At 41.1% G+C, this 21,974-nt stretch overlaps 1 protein-coding gene and 2 long non-coding RNA genes across 3 annotated transcripts in view; 2 read left to right on the plus strand and 1 right to left on the minus strand.

The window, feature by feature from the left end:
• The window catches only part of LOC149970667 (uncharacterized), a 271,764-nt gene that overhangs the window by 226,189 nt on the left and 23,601 nt on the right, over positions 1–21,974 (minus strand). The window lies entirely within an intron of this gene.
• On the plus strand, positions 1,664–5,339 carry LOC149970668 (uncharacterized). Its single transcript, XR_016493058.1, has 2 exons — positions 1,664–3,101; positions 3,318–5,339. It is a non-coding gene; the product is annotated as an uncharacterized LOC149970668 (long non-coding RNA).
• Positions 10,930–21,974, plus strand: part of LOC110508347 (kelch-like protein 24) — a 52,539-nt gene continuing 41,494 nt past the window's right edge. The window contains exons 1-4 of the mRNA XM_021588796.3: positions 10,930–11,424; positions 15,702–15,805; positions 16,470–17,314; positions 20,970–21,154. Coding sequence (XP_021444471.3) covers positions 15,731–15,805; positions 16,470–17,314; positions 20,970–21,154 — 1,105 coding nt within the window. The 5' untranslated portion in view covers positions 10,930–11,424; positions 15,702–15,730. The remainder of the gene's footprint in view (positions 11,425–15,701; positions 15,806–16,469; positions 17,315–20,969; positions 21,155–21,974) is intronic.

Consider the following 21,974-nt stretch of genomic DNA (forward strand, 5'->3'; position numbering starts at 1 on the left):
TCCTTCTTAATGCATTTGAGCCAATCAGTTGTGTTGGTATACAGAAGATATGTCACGCCCTGACCTTAGACATCCTTTTTATACCTCTATTTTGGTTTGGTCAGGGCGTGAGTTGGGGTGGGCATTCTATGTTTTGTGTTTCTATGATTTTCTATTTCTATGTTTTGGTTGGGTATGGTTCTCAATCAGTGACAGCTGTCTATCGTTGTCTCTGATTGGGAACCATACTTACTGTAGGTACCTTTTTTCCCCACCTGTGTTTGTGGGAAGTTAATAACTTGTTACGGACGTGGTTCCTGCACAGGAACCACATCAGCGGAAATTTCAGAGCGCCACCTATAGTACTATAGTATAGTACTCGATAAATCTCAAACTTTCATTAAAACACACATGCATGGTACTGAATTAAAGCTACACTCGTGAATCTAGCCAACATGTCAGATTTGTAAAATGCTTTTTGGCGAAAGCATGAGAAGCTATTATCTGATAGCATGCACACCCCAAAATACCTGAATGAGACCTAAACAAAAGATTTTGCGGTAGCCGGCGCTACACAAAACGCAGAAATAAAATATAAAACATTCATTACCTTTGACGAGCTTCTTTGTTGGCACTCCTATATGTCCCATAAACATCACAATTGGGTCTTTTTCCCGATTAAATCCGTCAAAGTATGCCAAAAATGTCCATTTATGAAGGCTGTCTGATCCAAGGAAAATGCACTTTTACAAGACGCAACGTCACTTTTTAAAATGAACAAAGTTGCCTATAAACTTTTACAAATCACTTCAAACTACTTTTGTAAACCAACTTTAGGTATTAATAAACGTTAATAATCAATAAAATTGATCACGGGGCGATCTGTATTCGATAGCAGCAAGTCTTGAAATCATCGTCCATTTTTTTCACTTTCATAATTTCCTGGGTGCACCCCAAGACAGGAAGTGCCTATATGTCATCCCACCAAGGATAAACGTGCAAAGAAATGCCAGTATTGGCGACTTCGTGTGGAAGCTGTAGGCGTTGTGAACGGAACCTCATCTATTTTCTATCGCCTTAGACAATTCAAAGACTGGCGGATGAATTTATTTTTTGTGTTTTTGGTGAACAGTTTTCCCTGGGATTTTTACTCCTGAACACGTTCTGTTATAGCCACAGACATGATTTAACCAGTTTTAGAAACTTCAGAGTGTTTTCTATACACACATACTTATTATATGCATATACTATATTCCTGGCAGGAGTAGCAGGACGTTGAAATGTTGCGCGATTTGTAAAAAAAAGCTGCGAAAATTCGCAGCATCCTTAACAGGTTTTAACTTTGTTTGATGGAACATAGCCTTGAGTTTCACGGTTTGTTTTGTATGGTTTATTGTTTGTTGTTGGCGTCATTCGTAAATAAAGCAAAATGTACGCTAACCACGCTGCACCTCGGTCCTCATCCTTCAACAACCGTGACAAGATAGCCCTATTTGGCAAAAGACCAAGTCCATATTATGGCAAGAACAGCTCAAATAATCAAAGAGAAATGACAGTCCATCATTACTTTAAGACATGAAGGTCAGTCGATGCGGAACATTTCTTCAAGTGCAGTCACAGAAATCATCAAGCGCAATGATGAAACTGTCTCTCATGAGGACCGCCACAGTAAAGAAAGACACAGAGTTACCTTTGCCCGCAGAGGATAAGTTCCTTAGAGTTACCAGCCTCAGAAATTGCAGCCCAAATAAATGCTTCACAGAGTTCAAGTAACATACACATCTCTACATAAACTGTTCAGTGGAGACTGCGTGAATCAAGCCTTCATGTTCAAATTGCTGCAAAGAAACCACTACTAAAGTACACCAATAAGAAGGAGTGACTTGCTTAGTCCAAGAAACACGAGCAATGGACATTAGACCGGTGGAAATCTCTCCTTTGGTCTTATGAGTCCAAATTTCAGATTTTTGGTTGCAATGGCCGTGCATTTTTGAGACGCAGAGTAGGTGAGCTGATGATCTCCACATGTGTTGTTCCCACCGTGAAGCATTGAGGGGAAGGTGTGATGGTGCTTTTCTGGTGACACTGTCTGTGATTAATTTAGAATTCAAGGCACACTTAACCAGCATGTCTACCACAGCAAACTGCAGCGATACGCCATCCCATCTGATTTACGCTTAGTGGGACTACATTTGTTTTTCAACAGGACACTGACCCAACACACCTCCAGGCTGTGTACGGGCTGATTGACCAAGAAGGAGAGTGATGGAGTGATGCATCAGATGACCTGGCCTCCACAATCACCTGACCTCAACCCAATTGAGATGGTTTGGGATGAGTTGCACCGCAGAGTTAAGTAGAAGCAGCCAACAAGTGCTCAGCATATATGGGAAGTCCTTCAAGACTGTTTGAAAATAATTCTGGGTAAAGCTGGTTGAGAGAATGCCAAGAGTGTGCAAAGCTGTCATCAGGGTAAAGGGTGGCTACTGTGAAGAATCTCAAATATAACAGATATTTTGATTTGTTTTTGATTTGTCATTGTTTTGATGTCTTCACTATTATTCTACAATGTAGAAAATAGTAAAATAAAGAAAAAACCTGGAATGAGTAGGTGTGTCCAAACTTTTGACTGTTACTGTATGTATGTATATATAATAATTACATTACATTTTACACCAGAGGCCACCAGAGGTCTCTTCACAGGCCATTTATTGTGGGGTATGCATTAGTGTCTGAGCTGTGTACTAGTAGTTTAAACAGACAGCGCGGTGCATTCAATATTTTCAATCCTTCTTACAAATACAAGTGGTGATGAAATCAATGTCTCCTCTACTTTGAGCCAGGAGAGCTTGACATGCATATTATTAATGTTAGCTCTCGTGATCTGTGTCCATTGTCATTTTCCAAAGTTCCTCTTTGTGGTACCTGACCACATGACTGGACAGTAGTCCAGGTCCCACAATAATTTATTATCAATTTCTCTAATTTCTCAGGTGGTGGTGGTGAAGTTCATCAGGAAGGGCAGGATAGTGAGTGACTGCCGGGTAGATGACCCCATGCTTGGCCGTGTCTGCCAGGAGATCGCCATACTCACCCGCCTACCACACCACAACATTGTCAAGGTAAAGAGGCAACATTTTAAAGGACTAGAGGGGATCACAACTTTTCTCTCATCCTCTTTGTGTTTTTCCTTCTCATTTCATACTTGGTTCTGTGGTAACCAACATCTACAAACACAAAATAACACAAACCTTATACACTAAAAACACAGATCGAAAGTCTCTTTTCCCTTCGTTTATCAGTTCATCCTCTATCTCTATACATCTGTCTGTTTCTAGGTGTGGGAGGTGTTTGAGAACGAGAGTTACTTCCAGATGGTGATGGAAAAGCATGGAGAGGGCCTTCAGACAGCTTTGGGACAGGAGAGGGAGACATTCTCTCTGGTTGACAATCTCAGGAAGAATGGGTGCTTTAATCTCTTGGCACCTGAGTGTAGAAAGGAAACTGTGAATTGTGGGCACAAAAATATAAGTGCTAATGATGGGTATTGTGTGAAATGTCATCTCTTTATCTCTCCTCTCTTTCTCTCCCGTTCTCTCTCTATTTGGTGGCAGCAGTGGCGTATCTGAGGAACAAAGGCATCTTCCACAGGGACATAAAGGATAAGAACATCATCATCAACACAGAGTTCCACATCAGACTTATTGACTTTGGCTTTGCCACCCTGCTAGCACCAGGGAAGTATTTCTACACCTTCTGTGGCACACTGGAGGACTGCTCCCCAGAGGTACTGTAGGGCGTAAGTACATACAGTTGAAGTCGGAAGTTTACATACACCAAAGCCAAATACATTTAAACTCAGTTTTTCACCATTCCTGACATTTAATCCTAGTAAAAAGTCCCTGTCTTAGGTTAGTCAGAATCACCACTTTATTTTAAGAATATAAAATGTCAGAATAATAGTAGAGAGAATGATTTATTTCAGCTTTATTTCTTTCATCACATTCACAGTGGGTCAGAAGATTACATACAGTCAATTAGTATTTGGTAGCATTGCCTTCAAATTGTTTAACTTGAATCAAATGTTTCGGGTAGCCTTCCACAAGCTTCCCACAATAAGTTGGGTGAATGTTGGTCCATTCCTCCTGCAAGAGCTGGTGTAACTGAATCAGGATTGTACGCCTCCTTGCTTGCACACGCTTTTTCAGTTCACTTCCTGACTGGTGTCTTGAGATGTTGCTTCAATATATCTGCATAATTGTCCTCCCTCATGATGCCATCTATTTTGTGAAGTGCACCAGTCCCTACTGCAGCAAAGCACCCCCACAACATGATGCTGCCACCCCCGTGCTTCATGGTTGGGATGGTGTTCTTCGGCTTGCAAGCCTCCCCCTTTTTCCTCCAAACATGACGATGGTCATTATGGCCAAACAGTTCTATTTTTGTTTCATCAGACCAGAGGACATTTCTCCAAAAAGTTCCCATGTGCAGTTGCAAACCGTAGTCTGGCTTTTTTATGGCGGTTTTGGAGCAGTGACTTCTTCCTAGCTGAACGGCCTTTCAGGTTATGTCGCTATAGGACTCGTATTACTGTGGATATACAGTGCCTTGCGAAAGTATTCGGCCCCCTTGAACTTTGCGACCTTTTGCCACATTTCAGGCTTCAAACATAAAGATATAAAACTGTATTTTTTTTGTGAAGAATCAACAACAAGTGGGACACAATCATGAAGTGGAACGACATTTATTGGATATTTCAAACTTTTTTAACAAATCTAAAACTGAAAAATTGGGCGTGCAAAATTATTCAGCCCCCTTAAGTTAATACTTTGTAGCGCCACCTTTTGCTGCGATTACAGCTGTAAGTTGCTTGGGGTATGTCTCTATCAGTTTTGCACATCGAGAGACTGACACTTTTTCCCATTCCTCCTTGCAAAACAGCTCGAGCTCAGTGAGGTTGGATGGAGAGCATTTGTGAACAGCAGTTTTCAGTTATTTCCACAGATTCTCGATTGGATTCAAGTCTGGACTTTGACTTGGCCATTCTAACACCTGGATATGTTTATTTTTGAACCATTCCATTGTAGATTTTGCTTTATGTTTTGGATCATTGTCTTGTTGGAAGACAAATCTCCGTCCCAGTCTCAGGTCTTTTGCAGACTCCATCAGGTTTTCTTCCAGAATGGTCCTGTATTTGGCTCCATCCATCTTCCCATCAATTTTAACCATCTTCCCTGTCCATGCTGAAGAAAAGCAGGCCCAAACCATGATGCTGCCACCACCATGTTTGACAGTGTGGATGGTGTGTTCAGCTGTGTTGCTTTTACGCCAAACATAACGTTTTGCATTGTTGCCAAAAAGTTCAATTTTGGTTTCATCTGACCAGAGCACCTTCTTCCACATGTTTGGTGTGTCTCCCAGGTGGCTTGTGGCAAACTTTAAATGACACTTTTTATGGATATCTTTAAGAAATGGCTTTCTTCTTGCCATTCTTCCATAAAGGCCAGATTTGTGCAATATACGATTGTTGTCCTATGGACAGAGTCTCCCACCTCAGCTGTAGATCTCTGCAGTTCATCCAGAGTGATCATGGGCCTCTTGGCTGCATCTCTGATCAGTCTTCTCCTTGTATGAGCTGAAAGTTTAGAGGGACGGCCAGGTCTTGGTAGATTTGCAGTGGTCTGATACTCCTTCCATTTCAATATTATCGCTTGCACAGTGCTCCTTGGGATGTTTAAAGCTTGGGAAATCTTTTTGTATCCAAATCCGGCTTTAAACTTCTTCACAACAGTATCTCGGACCTGCCTGGTGTGTTCCTGGTTCTTCATGATGCTCTCTGCGCTTTTAACGGACCTCTGAGACTATCACAGTGCAGGTGCATTTATACGGAGACTTGATTACACACAAGTGGATTGTATTTATCATCATTAGTCATTTAGGTCAACATTGGATCATTCAGAGATCCTCACTGAACTTCTGGAGAGAGTTTGCTGCACTGAAAGTAAAGGGGCTGAATAATTTTGCACCCCCAATTTTTCAGTTTTTGATTTGTTAAAGTTTGAACTATCCAATAAATGTCGTTCCACATCAGGATTGTGTCCCACTTGTTGTTGATTCTTCACAAAAAAATACAGTTTTATATCTTTATGTTTGAAGCCTGAAATGTGGCAAAAGGTCGCAAAGTTCAAGGGGGCCGAATACTTTCGCAAGGCACTGTAGATACTTTTGTACCCGTTTCCTTCAGCATCTTCACAAGGTCCTTTGCTGTTGGTCTGGGATTGATTTGCATTTTTCGCACCAAAGTACCTTCATCTCTAGGAGACAGAACGCGTCTCCTTCCTGAGCGGTATGACAGCTGCGTGGTCCCATTGTGCTTATACTTGTGTACTATTGTTTGTACAGATGAACATGGTACCTTCAGGCATTTGGAAATTGCTCCCAAGGATGAATCAGCCTTGTGGAGGTCTACAATTTTTTTCCTTCGGTCTTGGCTGATTTCTATTGATTTTTCCCATGATGTCAAGAAAAGAGGCACTGAGTTTGAAGGTAGGCCTTGAAATACATCCACAGGTACACCTCCAATTGACTCAGATGATGTCAATTAGCCTATCAGAAGCTTCTAAAGCCATGACATCATTTTCTGGAATTTTCCAAGCTGTTTAAAGCCACAGTCAACTTAGTTTCTGACCCACTGGAATTGTGATACAGTGAATTATAAGTGAAATAATCTGTCTGTAAACAATTGTTGGAAATATTACTTGTGTCTTACACAAAATAGATGTCCTACCTGACTTGCTGAAACTATATGTTAACAAGAAATCTGTGGAGTGGTTGAAAAACAAGTTTTAATGACTCCAACCTAAGTGTATGTAAACTTCCGACTTCACCTGTATCTCTTGGCTCTCAAGTATCAACTAATGGAATGTCTTTGTCCCCAGAATACTTGTGCCAGCCCAAAACTCTAACGGGGAATGTGGGAAATGGTCAGTGGGTAGATGTAGAAAACTATTGTCATATTGTTTGTCATTTTTCATGTTATTAAAAACTGTATATACCAAACATTGTAACTTAGGAAGGAAACCCTGTTTAACTGTCAAGTTCTCATCCAATCTGATGTGAATACAATTTGAAGAATGATGAACGTTTGCTTTTAAGATAGGAATGTGATTTTGGTTTTCTTTGCACATTAAATAGCAACGCCCCGAGCGAGGTCAGAAAGCTTGTCAGCGTGATGGAACCGCCCTTTTTGACCAGAGTGCTTAAAAGGACTGGCTAAGAATGAACATATCAGACCACACCTCTTCCTGTTTTTCCCATGCTGGTGCTGCAGGCACTACTGCCACCATGATGCCCTTGACCTCCCTAGTGGTGTCACGCCCTGACCTGAGAGAGCCGTTTTATTTCTCTATTTGGTTAGGTCAGGGTGTGATGTGGGGTGGGCATTCTATGTTTTTTATTTCTATGTTTTGGTATGGTTCTCAATCAGGGACAGCTGTCTATCGTTGTCTCTGATTGGGAATCATACTTAGGCAGCCTGTTTTGCCACCTTAGGTTGTGGGATGTTGTTTCTTGTTAGCGCTGTAAAGCCTACACAACGTGATGGTTGTTAATCTTTTGCTGGTTTGTTTAGTGTTCTGAGAAAATAAAGAATCATGAACACGTACCACGCTGCACCTTGGTCTACCTCGTACGACGAAAGTTACAAGTGGTGTGTAACATCTTCCTAGTGCTGCCCAAATCACCGTACCTGTATGGCCTCAGGTACAGAGACCTGTGTGGGGCCCTGTTGTCCTTCTTAAATTTAATTGGAAAAACAATGTACTGCTTGGATAGTTCCATCTGAGCAACTGGCTTAATCCCGTTCTCTAACCTGTATTTTTGGTTGAGTTGGAGTCTTGAATTCAACATACAATTTGTTAACTTGTTGACAAGTTAATAGGCTATTTATTGTATTTCAAAGTGATATTGGATTGTGTTTGGTTGTCAACGCAACCAAATATCAACATTTGAAGGAGGCTTATCTTCTGCTTGTATAGTTCCACCTCTGCCAGGGGCTTTAAATCCAGTTTGTCTAAAAATGTATAATTGATATGTTGGATTCAAGTCTCCATCTCAACCAAAAATCTAACTTAAACAATAAGACTAAATCAAATCGAACTTTAAATGCACTTTTTAAATGACATTTGATTTAGTCCTATTCTTTAACTTAAATTTTTGGTAAAGATGGAGATGTGAATCCAACATATAAATTATTGCTTCAGAAGAGGAGGATGAGGCTCCCTCCCAGAATGGATTTACATTGATCTGGTTTGGCAGGCAGGGAGACCAAAGGCTAACTGTAGATAGATATATATATACTCTAGCAGGAGGTGCTGACCAGCCTATTGTTTTTTTCTGATAGTGGATATAACGTTCAAGACCTGACTTTGTTTTAAAGGTACAAATGCAACATATTTAATATAAGGTTTGTCTATGTTGAAATTTGGTGACCATGATTACATAATCATGTGGTTGAAATTTCACCCCCTAAACAACAGTTGACTTATTTCAAAATCCAATGTATTTTCGATGTAGATTCCACATCACAGTACATATTTGAAAATGTCTAAACCCGTCCACTTTCCAACAAGGCTATACATTTGGGCTATACAACGAGTAGCCTCGTTTCGTGGCCAAAAATAAAATGAAACCACATCACGTTGACAAATTATGATGAAACAATGATGAAATAACGTTTTATTTTGTAGAAAGATAAGCTTGAAATGGTGATGGTCTAATCGATTTAACAAACTAAAAGACATATTTAAGTTTAGCTTTTAAAGTGAACCATAAAATCTGTGGTTATTTCCGGTTGCTCATCAAAGTTGGCCGGCTAAATCATTGACTCTGCTTTGTATTATGTCCCTCAGATAGTCAACAACATCTGGAACCACATCTGTTGCAGGATGTTAAAGGTGCAGTACCACAGATCATGTGTATGTGACTACCTACTTATCTACTGTATCAACCATCATGTCAGTCTAAACTAAAGTCAATTTTTTAATTTTTTTTTTAATCATTTCATCAAGAATGCATGTGCACTGAATATCCACTAGAGGGTAATGGTGTTTCAAAACAGGCTTTTGACTTATGATGACACATTGCATCGACAGGTTGGGACAAAACATTGAAAATGGGCCAGAGACCCAAAAACAGAAGTGATTCAGAGACGTGAGGAAGTAGCTCTCTAAGTATAGCTCTCCTTATCCGAGTAGGATTGTACAACATAATAATGCAGCTATGAAATTATGCCATGATCCATTTAACCACTCCCCTTGTCCCTTGTAGAGAGCTGCAGCAGCATGTTTTCCACCATTCTACCCAAATGCCCCATATCGGGTTACACCTGAAAAACATATCCTTTGTTTAACCCATGCCTGAAAGTTCCAAGCATCTTCATTGCTTTTATGTAGATTTATTTATACATACCTTGCAAGTCAAAAGTTTAGACTCCTACTTATGTTTCTTTATTTTTACTATTTTCTACATTGTAGAATAATAGTGAAGACATCAAAACTATGAAATAACACATATGGAATCATGTAGTAACCAAAAAAATGTTGAACAAATCTAAATATATTTTATATTTGAGATTCTTTAAAATAGCCACCCTGTGTTGATGACAGCTTTGCACACTCTTCGCATTCTCTCAACCAGCTTCACCCGGAATGCTTTTACAACAGTCTTGAAGGAGTTCCCATGCATGCTGAGCCCTAGTTGGCTACTTTTCCTTCACTCTGCGGTCCAACTCATTCCATACCATCTCAATTGGGTTGAGGTTGGGGGATTGTAGAGGCCAGGTCATCTGATGTAGCACTCCATCACTCTCCTTCTTGGCCAAATACCCGTACACAGCCTGGGGGTGCGTTTTGGGTCAGTGACCTGTTGAAAAACAATGATAGTCCCACTAAGAGCAAACCAGATGGGATGGTGTATCGCTGCAGAATGCTGTGGTAACCATGCTGGTTAAGTGTGCCTAAAATTCTCAATAAATCACAGACAGTGTCACCATCAAAGCACCCCCACACCATCACACCTCCTCCTCCTTGCTTCACGGTGAGAACCAAACATGCAGAGATCATCACTTCACCTACTCATCTCACAAAGACAAGCAAGTCTCTTCTTATTATTGGTGTCCTTTAGTAGTGGTTTAGTAGCCAGTTTCATCATAGCACTTGATGGTTTTTGCGACTGCACTTGAACATTCAAAGTTCTTGACATTTTCCGCATTGACTGACCTTCATATTTTAAAGTAATGATGGACTGTTGTTTCTCTAACCTTCTTTCCATAATAAGGACCATTTTTTTTTAACCAAATAAGGCTATCTTCTGTATACAACCCACTACCTTTTCACAACACAACTGATTGGCTCAAATGCATTAACAAGGAAAGAAATTACACACATTAGCTTTTATCAAGGCACACCTGTTAGTTGAAATGCATTCCAGGTGACTACCTCATGAAGCTGGTTGAGAAAATGCCAAGAGTGTGCAAAGCTGTCATCAAGGCAAAGGGTGGCTACTTTGAAGAATATCAAATATCAAATATATTTTGATTTGTTTAACACTTTTTTGGTTACTACATGATTCCATATGTGTTATTTCATAGTTTTGATGTCTTCATTAGTATTCTACAATGTAGAAAATAGTTTTAAAAAATAACAATAATAATACAAAAAAACTTGAATAAGTAGGTGTGTCCTAACTTTTGACTGGTACTGTATATAAAATACAAGTAATATGATAGGATATAACACAACTATGTTATTGACCAGAGTGGGATTGTAAATAAAGTAAATTGTTGTTTTTCATCCAATTAAACTTTAAAACTCTTTGTCAGCATTCAGCAATAAGGAAAGTTACTGAAGTATGTCTGATTTATACTTTACTAGTCTCCCAACTCATGCGCATACGTGACTCAATGAATGATCATTAGGCCTAGAGTACTATTAGGCAATATCCTGTACATGATTACTCAATCGGTGTTGACAACAAAGTTTCAAGAGTTTTTGTGAAAAAGTGGACAACGTCAGGGGAGTGTTTGCAAACAAAGACCAGCCACGTGGAGGACAAAGGTACGTTGGGAAGTGCTGTTTCTGATTCGACAACTGAAATACACTACCCATAAGCACCAAGATTTCTAGTTGACTGGGTCGGCATATCCCGAGGATGTGACATGTATCTCCGTGTGATGTTTACACTTTGTTACAGTTCTTTGTCTCGAGCATAATAAATCATGATGTCTGGGGCATAGATACATATATTTTTTTTGTATAAGAAACATTGCCATCATACCATTTTTGGATCAAGAATTTTCGGATCAACATTTTCAGAACTTTTTTGTTTCTTGTTTTTTTTCATCACTCGAAATAGCCGAGGCGGCTCATACGAAAACTCCAGGATAAGGTAAGGTCTTTAGTCCTAACGTACTGTAAAAAATAGTATTTCATACTTTACGTGTATTTCAATACGTTCTTGTATTCAATTGTGGCACTGGATAGTCGTATCCTGTTTAAGTGAATTTGGTGTGCCTTTGTTGAGCTAAGCATAATTAAGCACCGTTCAAGGTTGACGAGAAGAGGTCATCGACAATAAAAACAAAAGCTACCAGATAGGCTAATGTATAATTTATGAGATTATAATGCCTACCATAAAGAGAACTCACGGGGTTTGAACTTTTTTGCAGTTGTTATTGTGCATTTTTTATTCAAAACGTTTTGACATTCATCGTCCACTTATTGCTGCATCTATATTGACATTTAATCATTATAATGGTCGATTCCACGATGCATACATAATATGTCAATACTGATCAGAATTTCATCTGCTCAAAGATTTTGTGATTTGCTTGTTTATTGCGCGTAATTATACCTAGGCTATATGACCATTCCCAATTTAGAATTCGCCTATAAACGAATCTCTCAAAAAAGACACATGACAAGATATTTGGTCACTCTGGCTAGATAAGTGATAGCTGCATAGAACACTTTGTTGTTGTCTTTATGGCCAGGGCCGGGCTTTTTTTTTGCTGGGGGGGGGGGGGGGGGGGGGGGGGGGGCTCTCAATGTATAATTGAGAGTCAGAATAGTAGAATTCATCAGGTGCAACTTTGATATTTGGTTGTGCATCAGCAATTTTCCCTTATGTCAGTCACTGACAGCCACTCAATTAGCCATTTCAGCTAACAATTTTTAGATTGGTAGTTAGTCCAGCCAGCAATCAATCTAAACTTGTAGTAATCATGGCCAAATACGGACTGGACACCCAAGGCACATGCCCAGGGTCCCTGACCTCCAGGGGGCCCCATTGATTTTGTTAGTCATTCTCACTCAGATATCATATTAACATGGCATAAGTCATGGCAAAATGTGTAGAATTTCAGGAAATTAGCTTTAAAACTGCAAAAATGTATCTTCGCAGCATGGCAAAATGTGTAGAATTGCAGGAAATGTACTTTAAAACTCATGTTTCTCTCCGAAGTCAAGAGGGGGTCCACTAAAATGTTTTGTTTGCGAGGTGCCCCCCCCAACCAAAACCCGCTTAGGGCCCCCAAAAGGCTAGAGCCACTGGCAAAACCTGACTTTCTTTGTGTTGCTTGATTAGAAGGAGGTGCTACGGACAATGATAAGCACACGCTAACAGGTTCCACTTGTGCGTCTGGCTGTGTGTGCCAGGTTAAATATAGCCTGGAGGGAGAATGGCCTAATTTATCAGTAAAGCCAGACACATTCGCTTTATTAACGACCTCTGTCCAGTACGTGCTCATGGAGGGACGGGGCACATGCTGGTGCCTCCAAGACAATGCAAGCAAATGTCAACTTCTTTATCTTTACGAGAAAGCAGTTGTTATGAAGGATTCCATTTTTAGAAGTAATTAAACGTGTATGGTTTGAGATCGTCAGCATAGGATAGCCCACACCTGTGGGTGTGTGTGCGTGCCTTCCTGGGTCCCTGTTTCACTTTTACCATCTTACCCAAGTCAGAAAACATTAGACAAAATGTGTGAGTTGATGAACAGACATGGTATACTTTATACCCGTTTAATATCCCTCCGCCTTGCCACTCTGTGGAGGTGAACAAAAGATACTCCAGAAGAGGAGGACGAGGCTCCCTCCCCGAATGGATTGCCATTGATCTGGTTTGGCAGTCAGTCTTTCCGTTCGGCCCACGCAGTTAGATGATCACCGCTGAAAAGACTGTAGGCCCGGTTTTAACCGGCTTCGCAGATAGCTAGCCCACTGTTGAAAACATGTTGACGTGATGCCTGTCTTTCCTTCACCTGGTTTCTTTCACAACAAACGCAATTGACATTTGGGGTGGGCCCCGCTACCGTTGCACAACAACCTCTCTCTCTCTATAGTCTCTGTGATTATGGCCTTGTCAACTGTTGCACTGTGCCCCCGGGGCACAACTGCTTCAGTACAGAGCCAGAGGAAGGGTTTAGGAGATATTTGAAAATGTCTAAACCCGTCCACTTTCCAACGGGGCTATACATTTGGGCTATACAACGAGTAGCCTCGTTTCGCTGCCAAAAATAAAATGAAACCATCTGGTATTAAGCGAAATAAGAATGTCAAATGTCAAATTCTGGTAGCCTAGTCAAATAATGAACATCCGATCACATTAACCGTTACTCTCTCACGGGAATTCCACTAATGGTCCGTATGTAGCCAAACGTAGCTGCTGCTCATGTTGGTATCTGTACTGATGGCGCAATAGCTATGACAGGGAGACACAGTGGAGTGGTAACACACGTGCAAGCAGTTGCTCCCTCCCCACTTGGGTACACTGCAGCATCCACCGAGAGGCTCTCGCTGTCAAGTGAATGCCTGACAGCTTGAAAGATGTTTTGGACACTACCTTAGAAATGGTTGACTTTGTTAAAGCAAGGTTCCTAAACTCTCGCGTATTTTCTGCACTATGCACTGATATGGGCTGCGACCATGTAACGCTTTTACAACATACAGAAATGCGCTGGTTATCAAGGGGCAAAGTATTGACACTTTTTTTTAAATAGAGAGACAAGCTTAAAGTTTTCTTTACTGACCATAATTTTCACTTGTCTGACCGCTTGCATGATGACTAGTTTCTCACACAACTGGCCTATCTGGTTGATGTTTTTCTCGCCTGAATGGTCTGAATCTAGGATTACAGGGACTCTTCTCAACTATATTCAATGTGCGGGACAAAATTGAGTCTATGATTAAGAAGTTGGAGTTCTTCTCTGTCTGCATTAATAAGGACAACACACAGGTCTTTCCATCATTGTATGATTTTTGTGTGTGCAAATGAACTCAAGCTTATGGACAATGTCAAATGTGATTTAGCGAAGCACCTGAGTGAGTTGGGTGTGCAATCCCGGATGACACAAACAACTTGATCCATTATCCCTTCCATGCCCTGCCTCCAGTCTACTTACCGATATCTGAACAAGAGAGCCTCATCGAAATTGCAACAAGCGGTTCTGTGAAAATGTAATTTAATCAGAAGCCACTGCCAGATTTCTGGATTGGGCTGCGCTCAGTGTCCTGCTTTGGCAAATCGTGCTGTTAAGACGCTGATGCCCTTTGCAACCATGTGCCTATGTGAGAGTGGATCCTCGGCCCTCACTAGCATGAAAACGAAATACAGGCAGAGACTGTGTGTGGAAAATGATTTAAGACAGACTGTCTTAAAGGATGCAGGGTTATGTGCATCCTTTCAAGAACACCCTTCTCATTAACCTGTGGTGAGTTATTCACCATTTTCGATGAACAAATACGGTTTTATATGTAAGATGGCTAAATAAAGAGCAAAATTATTGATTATTATTATATTATTATTTGTGCCCTGGTCCTATAAGATCTCTTTGTCACTTCTTATGAGCCGGGTTGTGACAAAAACTCACACTCGTTCTTATGTTTAATACATTTATTGTATAGTGTGTGTGGGGCAGGCTTACAATGATGGCAAAAAAACTACATTTGAGAGTGCGCTGACCCTGGTGCTGGAGGGGGTGCAGCTGATCCTGGTGCTGGAGGGGGTGCAGCTGACCCTGGTGCTGGAGGGGATACAGCTGACCCTGGTGCTGGAGGGGGTACAGCTGACCCTGGTGCTGGAGGGGGTACAGCTGACCCTGGTGCTGGAGAGGTTACGCAGCTGGATGTTGAATGTTTGAAGGGGTTCGGAACTATAAAAAGTTTGAGAACCACTGCTCTATTGTGATGCAAGATACTGTATCTCTACCCTGAAGGCTTTGGAATTGTTTGTTCAACTCGTTCTCTTCTCACTGAAGCGCAAAGTAGGTTGTTTCCCTTATGACTTCTTTATATCTACTGCCTCTGTTGTGTACTTCTTTTCTCCAATTCATCACAGCAACAATGGTTCAAGTTAAGTAGTTAAGCTTCAATTCATGTAGCTTGTATAACTTGATTTATACTTATATATTGTACGATTTGATCTCGAGTTACACAGGCTTAAAACACATCTATAACACATGTATAATCAGATCTACAGTTCTATAGGGTATAACGCAAAACATATAAGCTGATTTACACTTATATAGGCTTATAACATTCTCTCTCTCTCTATAATGTATCGGGTATAATCTGATTTAAACATACAGGCCTATAAAACCTGTAAATAGTAGCTTGATCCACACATTAATTTACCAATTTATAAATGATTTTCTGGCTGTCTTCCAGGTATCCGGTAGTTCTACAGAGCAGCAGCCATGGTGTTGATCCTGGGCAGACGGCTGAACAGGGAGGACTCTGGGACCCGGGACTCCCCCGCTGTCAAACGAAAGGTGCACACCAAACCCACTAATTTCATCAGAATTCAGAGTTCATCTTAGCTGTTTATTTTGTCCAAAAATTGAAACATTATACTGAAATTATACTGCGGTGCATTTGTGTTGATAAATCCAGTGTGTTTATCTTGTCTTGAAAAGCAATTAGAAGTGCAATGTGAAGCAATCATTCCCCAGTGGCAAATAAAAACATGATAAAACATAATAAAAACATAATAAAACATAATAAAAACATAGTAAAACATTGTAAAACATAATAAAAACAATAAAACATAATAAAAACATAATAAAACATAATAAAAACATAATACAACATAATAAAACATAATACAAACATAATAAAACATAATAAAAACATAGTAAAACATAATAAAACATAATAAAAACATAATAAAACATAATACAAACATAATAAAACATAATAAAAACATAGTAAAACATTGTAAAACATAATAAAAACAACAAAACATAATAAAAACATAGTAAAACATTGTAAAACATAATAAAAACAACAAAACATAATAAAACATTATAAAACATTGTAAAACATAATAAAAACAACAAAACATAATAAAAACATAGTAAAACATAATAAAACATTGTAAAACCACTTTGGACCATAAAATCAAACTCATCATCACAATTTTTCTCCCTCCCCAAGGTGTTCGAGGTGGACTCCAAGACGCTGACCGGTAATGAAGTGCTGGACTTCTCCTCCGGCTCCTCCCACTCAGAGGCCATTTTGCAGGTGTTCAATGAGTTCCGCGACAGCCGCCTCTTCACCGACGTGATCATCAGCGTGCAGGGCCGCGAGTTCCCCTGCCACCGCGCTGTGCTCTCTGCCTGCTCCTCCTACTTCCGCGCTATGTTCTGCAACGACCACCGTGAGTCACGCGAGATGCTGGTGGAGATCAATGGCATTCTGGCCGAGGCCATGGACTCCTTCCTCAGCTACGTCTACACGGGCCGCGCCAAGATCACCACCGACAACGTGCAGTTCCTATTCGAGACCTCCAGCCTCTTCCAGATCTCCACGCTGCGTGAAGCCTGCGCCAAGTTCCTAGAAGACCAACTAGACCCTTGCAACTGCTTGGGAATCCAGCGCTTCGCAGATGCCCACTCTCTGAAACAGCTAGCCAGCCGCTGCCGCTCGTACGCCCTGGCCAGCTTCCCTGATGTGGCCCAACACGAGGAGTTCCTGGACCTGAGGAGGGACGAGCTGGAGGAGTACATATGCAGTGACGAACTGGCCATCGGGAAGGAGGAGGTAGTGTTTGAGGCAGTGATGCGCTGGGTGTACCACAGTGTGGAGCCCCGGAGGCCCGTGCTTAAAGAACTGTTGCACCACGTCCGTCTGCCCCTGCTGCACCCCAACTACTTTGTCCAGACAGTGGAAGGAGATCAGATCATCCAGACCGCTCCAGAGTGCTACCAGCTTCTCCACGAGGCCCGACGGTACCACGTACTGGGCAACGAGATGATGTCACCCAGAACCCGCCCACGCAGGTATAGTGCAGGGGATGCTGGGAGGTGTAGTTCAGAGGGATCCAACTTGGTCACTCTCTTCTATTCAATTCAATACAACTTTATTTTCCCTCAAGGATAAATGAATATGGAAAATCTTTTGGGACCGAATGTTCTGATACATCTAAGTAGGGCTAGTTATCTGTATTGTGTATGTTTCTCTGGAGTGGTGCTGTGTTGTGCATTCAAATCAAGTCACATTTTATTTGTGACAGGGGCTGAATACAACATTACTCTGAAATGTTTACTTTACAAGCCCTTTCCCAACAATGCAGAGTTAGAAACTACCACCAAAGAAAAGGAAATAGTATCACAATAAAATAACAATAACGAGGCTATATACAAGGAATACCGGTATCAAGTCACTGTGCAGGGATACAAGTTAGTTGAGGTAATGGATGTCATATGTACATGTAGGTCGGGGTAAAGTGACATTGTTGTTGCTCTGTGTAGTGTTTCTGTGTTGTTGTTATATTTCTCCACAGCGTCTAGTGTTTAGTTTATTTGTTATTTGGCATATATGCTGAAACAGGAAGTGTTGTGACTGTGTACGGTACAGTTCCAGATCTATCTTCTTCCTCGCCAGAGAGCTGGAAAGCAGATTATGGGTCATTTCTATTTCCTCTTGGCTTGTCACTTATCTGACACTCATTTTACGGAGATTAACTCGGATCCCAAAGTATTAGAAATGTCTGTTTGCAAACGAAAACACCTGCCGTTTATCTTAGCTTTACTCTTAGTTCGGTCAAATAACCACCCACCTTTTCTTCTGTGAGGGAGAGAGAGAGAGATGAGACCGAGAGAAAGGTGAGGTAGAATGTCAGTGCCCGCTGTTCACTGTTTTCTCCTCCACACTAGACGGTTTGTTCATGAACTCATAACCCTTTGCTTGTGTGTTATTGTGCAGACAGAGACTCATTTAGTTTGTTCTGTAGTCCCATTTTGAAATGGAAATGTGTCATGAGGTGGAAAGCCATACACATTCCGGTTTGCTGACAGAATAGCTAGGTTGCAAGCATTCGTAGCCTGAACCACATGTGCGTTGGATCTTGTTTTAATAGCAGAAGTGAAGCAGTGTGTCACACACAGTCCTGTTTATTTTAATGTTGTTTGTTTGTGTACAATGTACTGTAGAAAGGTTCATGTGAGTGTGTGTGGCTCTGAGTTCATCCATATCATTTTCCATTGCTCTTAAAAAGCAACCTAGATACATACAGTATCTGCTGTTTAGACGCCACTGGTTTAAACAGTGCTGACGCTGGGTGTCAGTTAGATAGCCAGCTAGATAGCCAGGAGGTGACGTGTCTCTCTCAGGCGTACCGTGTCAGTATCCAGGCAGATCACAACAGACCAGACATAGAGCCTCCTGTATGTTTGTCTTTGTCTGTGTGTGTAGCCTCGGGGGCCACGAGTTTCAGCTCCTGCCAACAGATGCATGCCATCTCCATTCTCCACCCTCCAAACCCCAAAATGGTCCCCATGGGGAAAGTCTGGGGGTCTGACTGCCCTCTATTGATCTCTCACATACATGTGTCTGACCTGAGCTAATCTTTACCAGTACTGTGTCTAAACAGGTGGGGAATGTAGGACAATATAGGCTAATATAGGCAAAAGTGCAGAAAACACGTTAACTAGCATGTCATTGAGTTTGATTTCAAGTTAGCTTAGCATTTCATCCAGGTGGGGATGTTTTGAAGTTTAATTATAAAGATGAATGTTTCTTTGACAGTACCGTGAAGTTGAAGGGGATCATGCTATAGCCCTGGCATACACTTTCCAAACAGGCCCGATTGAGAAGCATTTGGATGTATTATTGAGGTCATTGATATTCAGTGGAGTAGAGCCTTTAGTAGGTAAATTCTATTCTTAAGAAGACTGTGCATTTTGCCAGGTAGACAAATACAATCATGTCAAGTATTACACATTACACGTTGTGAATTACCAATCTAAAGATGTGCAGCATACTGCCTTCTCTCTTTCCCTTTAGTCATGAATCAAAACTGACTCGCCTGTATTGTGGTGTTGCTGAGTTGTGTCTTGTTGCTGTCTCATTTTTCCACTATTACCTGTAGAGGTCAACCGATTATGATTTTTCAACGCCGATACCGATTATTGGAGGACCAAAAAAGCCGATACTGATTAATCGGTCGATTTTTATTTATTTATTTGTGATAATGACAATTACAACAATACTGAATGAACACTTATTTTAACTTAATATAATACATCAATAAAATCAATTTAGCCTCAAGTAAATAATGAAACATCTTCAATTTGGTTTAAATAATGCAAAAACAAAGTGTTGGAGAAGAAAGTAAAAGTGCAATATGTGCTATGTAAGAAAGCTAACGTTTCAGTTGCTTGCTCAGAACATGAGAACATATGAAAGCTGGTGGTTTCTTTTAACATGAGTCTTCAATATTCCCAGTTAAGAAGTTTTAGGTTGTAGTTATTATAGGACTATTTCCCTCTATACCATTTGTATTTCATTAACCTTTGACTATTGGATGTTCTTATAGGCACTTTAGTATTGCCAGTGTAACAGTATAGCTTCCGTCCCTCTCCTCGCTCCTCCCTGGGCTCGAACCAGCAACACAACGACAACAGCCACCATCGAAGCAGCGTTACCCATGCAGAGCAAGGGGAACAACTACCAGAAGGCTCAGAGCGTGTGACGTTTGAATCGCTATTAGCGTGTTAACTAGCTAGCCATTTCACTTCGGTTACACCAGCCTCATCTCGGGAGTTGATAGGCTTGAAGTCATAAACAGCGCAATGCTTGATGCACAACGAAGAACTGCTGGCAATACGCACAAAAGTGCTGTTTGAATGAATGTTTACGCGCCTGCTTCTGCCTACCACCGCTCAGTCAGATACTTAGATACTTGTATGCTTGTATGCTCAGTCAGAGTATATGCAACGCAGGACATGCTAGATAATATCTAGTAATATCATCAACCATGTGTGTAGTTAACTAGTGATTATGATAGATTTTTTTTTATAAGATAAGTTTAATGCTAGCTAGCAACTTACCTTGGCTTACTGAATTCGCGTAACAGGCAGTCAGTCACCTTGTGGAGTGGTGGCAGGTCATATTGCGTTGGACTAGTTTAACTGTAAGGTTGCAAGATTGGATCCCCCGAGCTGACAAGGTGAAAATCTGTCGTTCTGCCCCTGAACGAGACAGTTAACCCACCGTTCCTAGGCCATCATTGAAAATAAGAATGTGTTCTTAACTGACTTACCTAGTTAAATAAAGGTAAAAAAAAGGTTTAAAAAAAATAACTTTTTCTTTAAAAAAAAATCTACGCCAAAAAAATACCGATTGTATACCGATTTCCGATTGTTATGAAGACTTGAAATCGGACCTAATTAATCGGCCATTCCGATTAATCGTCGACCTCTAATTACCTGTATTGTGTATGTTCATCTGGAGTGGTGCTGTGTTGTGTATTGTTGCTCTGTGTAGTGTTTCTGTGTTGTCTTATTTCTCCACAGCAACTAGTGTTTTGTTTATTTGTTATTTTGTTGTGTCTTGTCACTGTGCTGTTGTTTTATTACTGCCCCACCTCACCTGTATTGTGACCTTTTCTTCCCCTCTCCTATTCTTGTTCCCTCTCTCTCTCTCTCTCTGCAGGTCGACAGGCTTCTCAGAGGTGATCGTGGTGGTAGGGGGCTGTGAGAGGGTGGGGGGGTTCAACCTGCCTTACACAGAGTGTTACGACCCTGTGACAGGAGAGTGGAAGTCCCTGGCCAAGCTCCCAGAGTTCACCAAGTCAGAGTACGCCGTCTGTGCCCTCCGCAACGACATCCTGGTCTCAGGTGAGCTCCTCACCCTTTGCTTGCCACCCTAAGGAGTGATCAACACGGATTAGTCATGGAAGAATGGCATATTGATTATTTTAAAAATGAATAGGTTATGTCATGACAGAGATCAGGAAGTACTCATGGGAGTCACCAATTCCAATTGGTCAATTAGTATTAACCCTCTTTCATTGTTTAACTAGAAAGACTGGTTAAGTCTGTACCATATAGCTGGCACTTAATCAGTTGTCTTGAAAATAAACGAGACGAGGAAAGGAACCACTTAACACTATTGGAGGAAAGGAGACTATAGCTCTATTAAGGGAAGAACTCTATTAAAGCCTATTAATACGCAACCTTAAGAGTACCTCAGCTATGTGGTCCCTCACTGTGGAGTAAAGGAAAGGGAGTAATGTGATGGCCGTTTGCCACGTATTTGTTATACCCCAGCCCGTTTGAAAAAGAGGAAAATGTAAGAGCAACATCTGGACACACTCTGCAGGCGTGGTGCCCAGGGAAGGCCCTTATTGGCCAGCTCACGCATCTCTTCCCATTGGCCAAGAGCCAGGGTCACATGGCTCTTTGCTCTTTATAGCTTTCAAGGATAAAGTTGCTTCTACAGTTTGATCTATGGTCAGTTTAAAATGTTTCCTCTAATGGTTGAGGTTAGTGTTTAGGGAAGGTTAGCTGATCCTAGATCTGTGTCAGTGGGCAACTTCTACCCAGAGTGTTTATAGCCTTTTGACCGGGCTGATTAATGCTGGGAGAAGTGTGCTGCCAAGTTTGGCACAAAATACCATTTTTAAAGCCTCACTGGACCCAAATTGAACAGGGCAGC

The sequence above is a fragment of the Oncorhynchus mykiss genome, chromosome 28, assembly GCF_057628025.1.
Source record: "Oncorhynchus mykiss isolate SJ-2025 chromosome 28, ASM5762802v1, whole genome shotgun sequence".
Classification (NCBI taxonomy): Eukaryota; Metazoa; Chordata; class Actinopteri; order Salmoniformes; family Salmonidae; genus Oncorhynchus; species Oncorhynchus mykiss.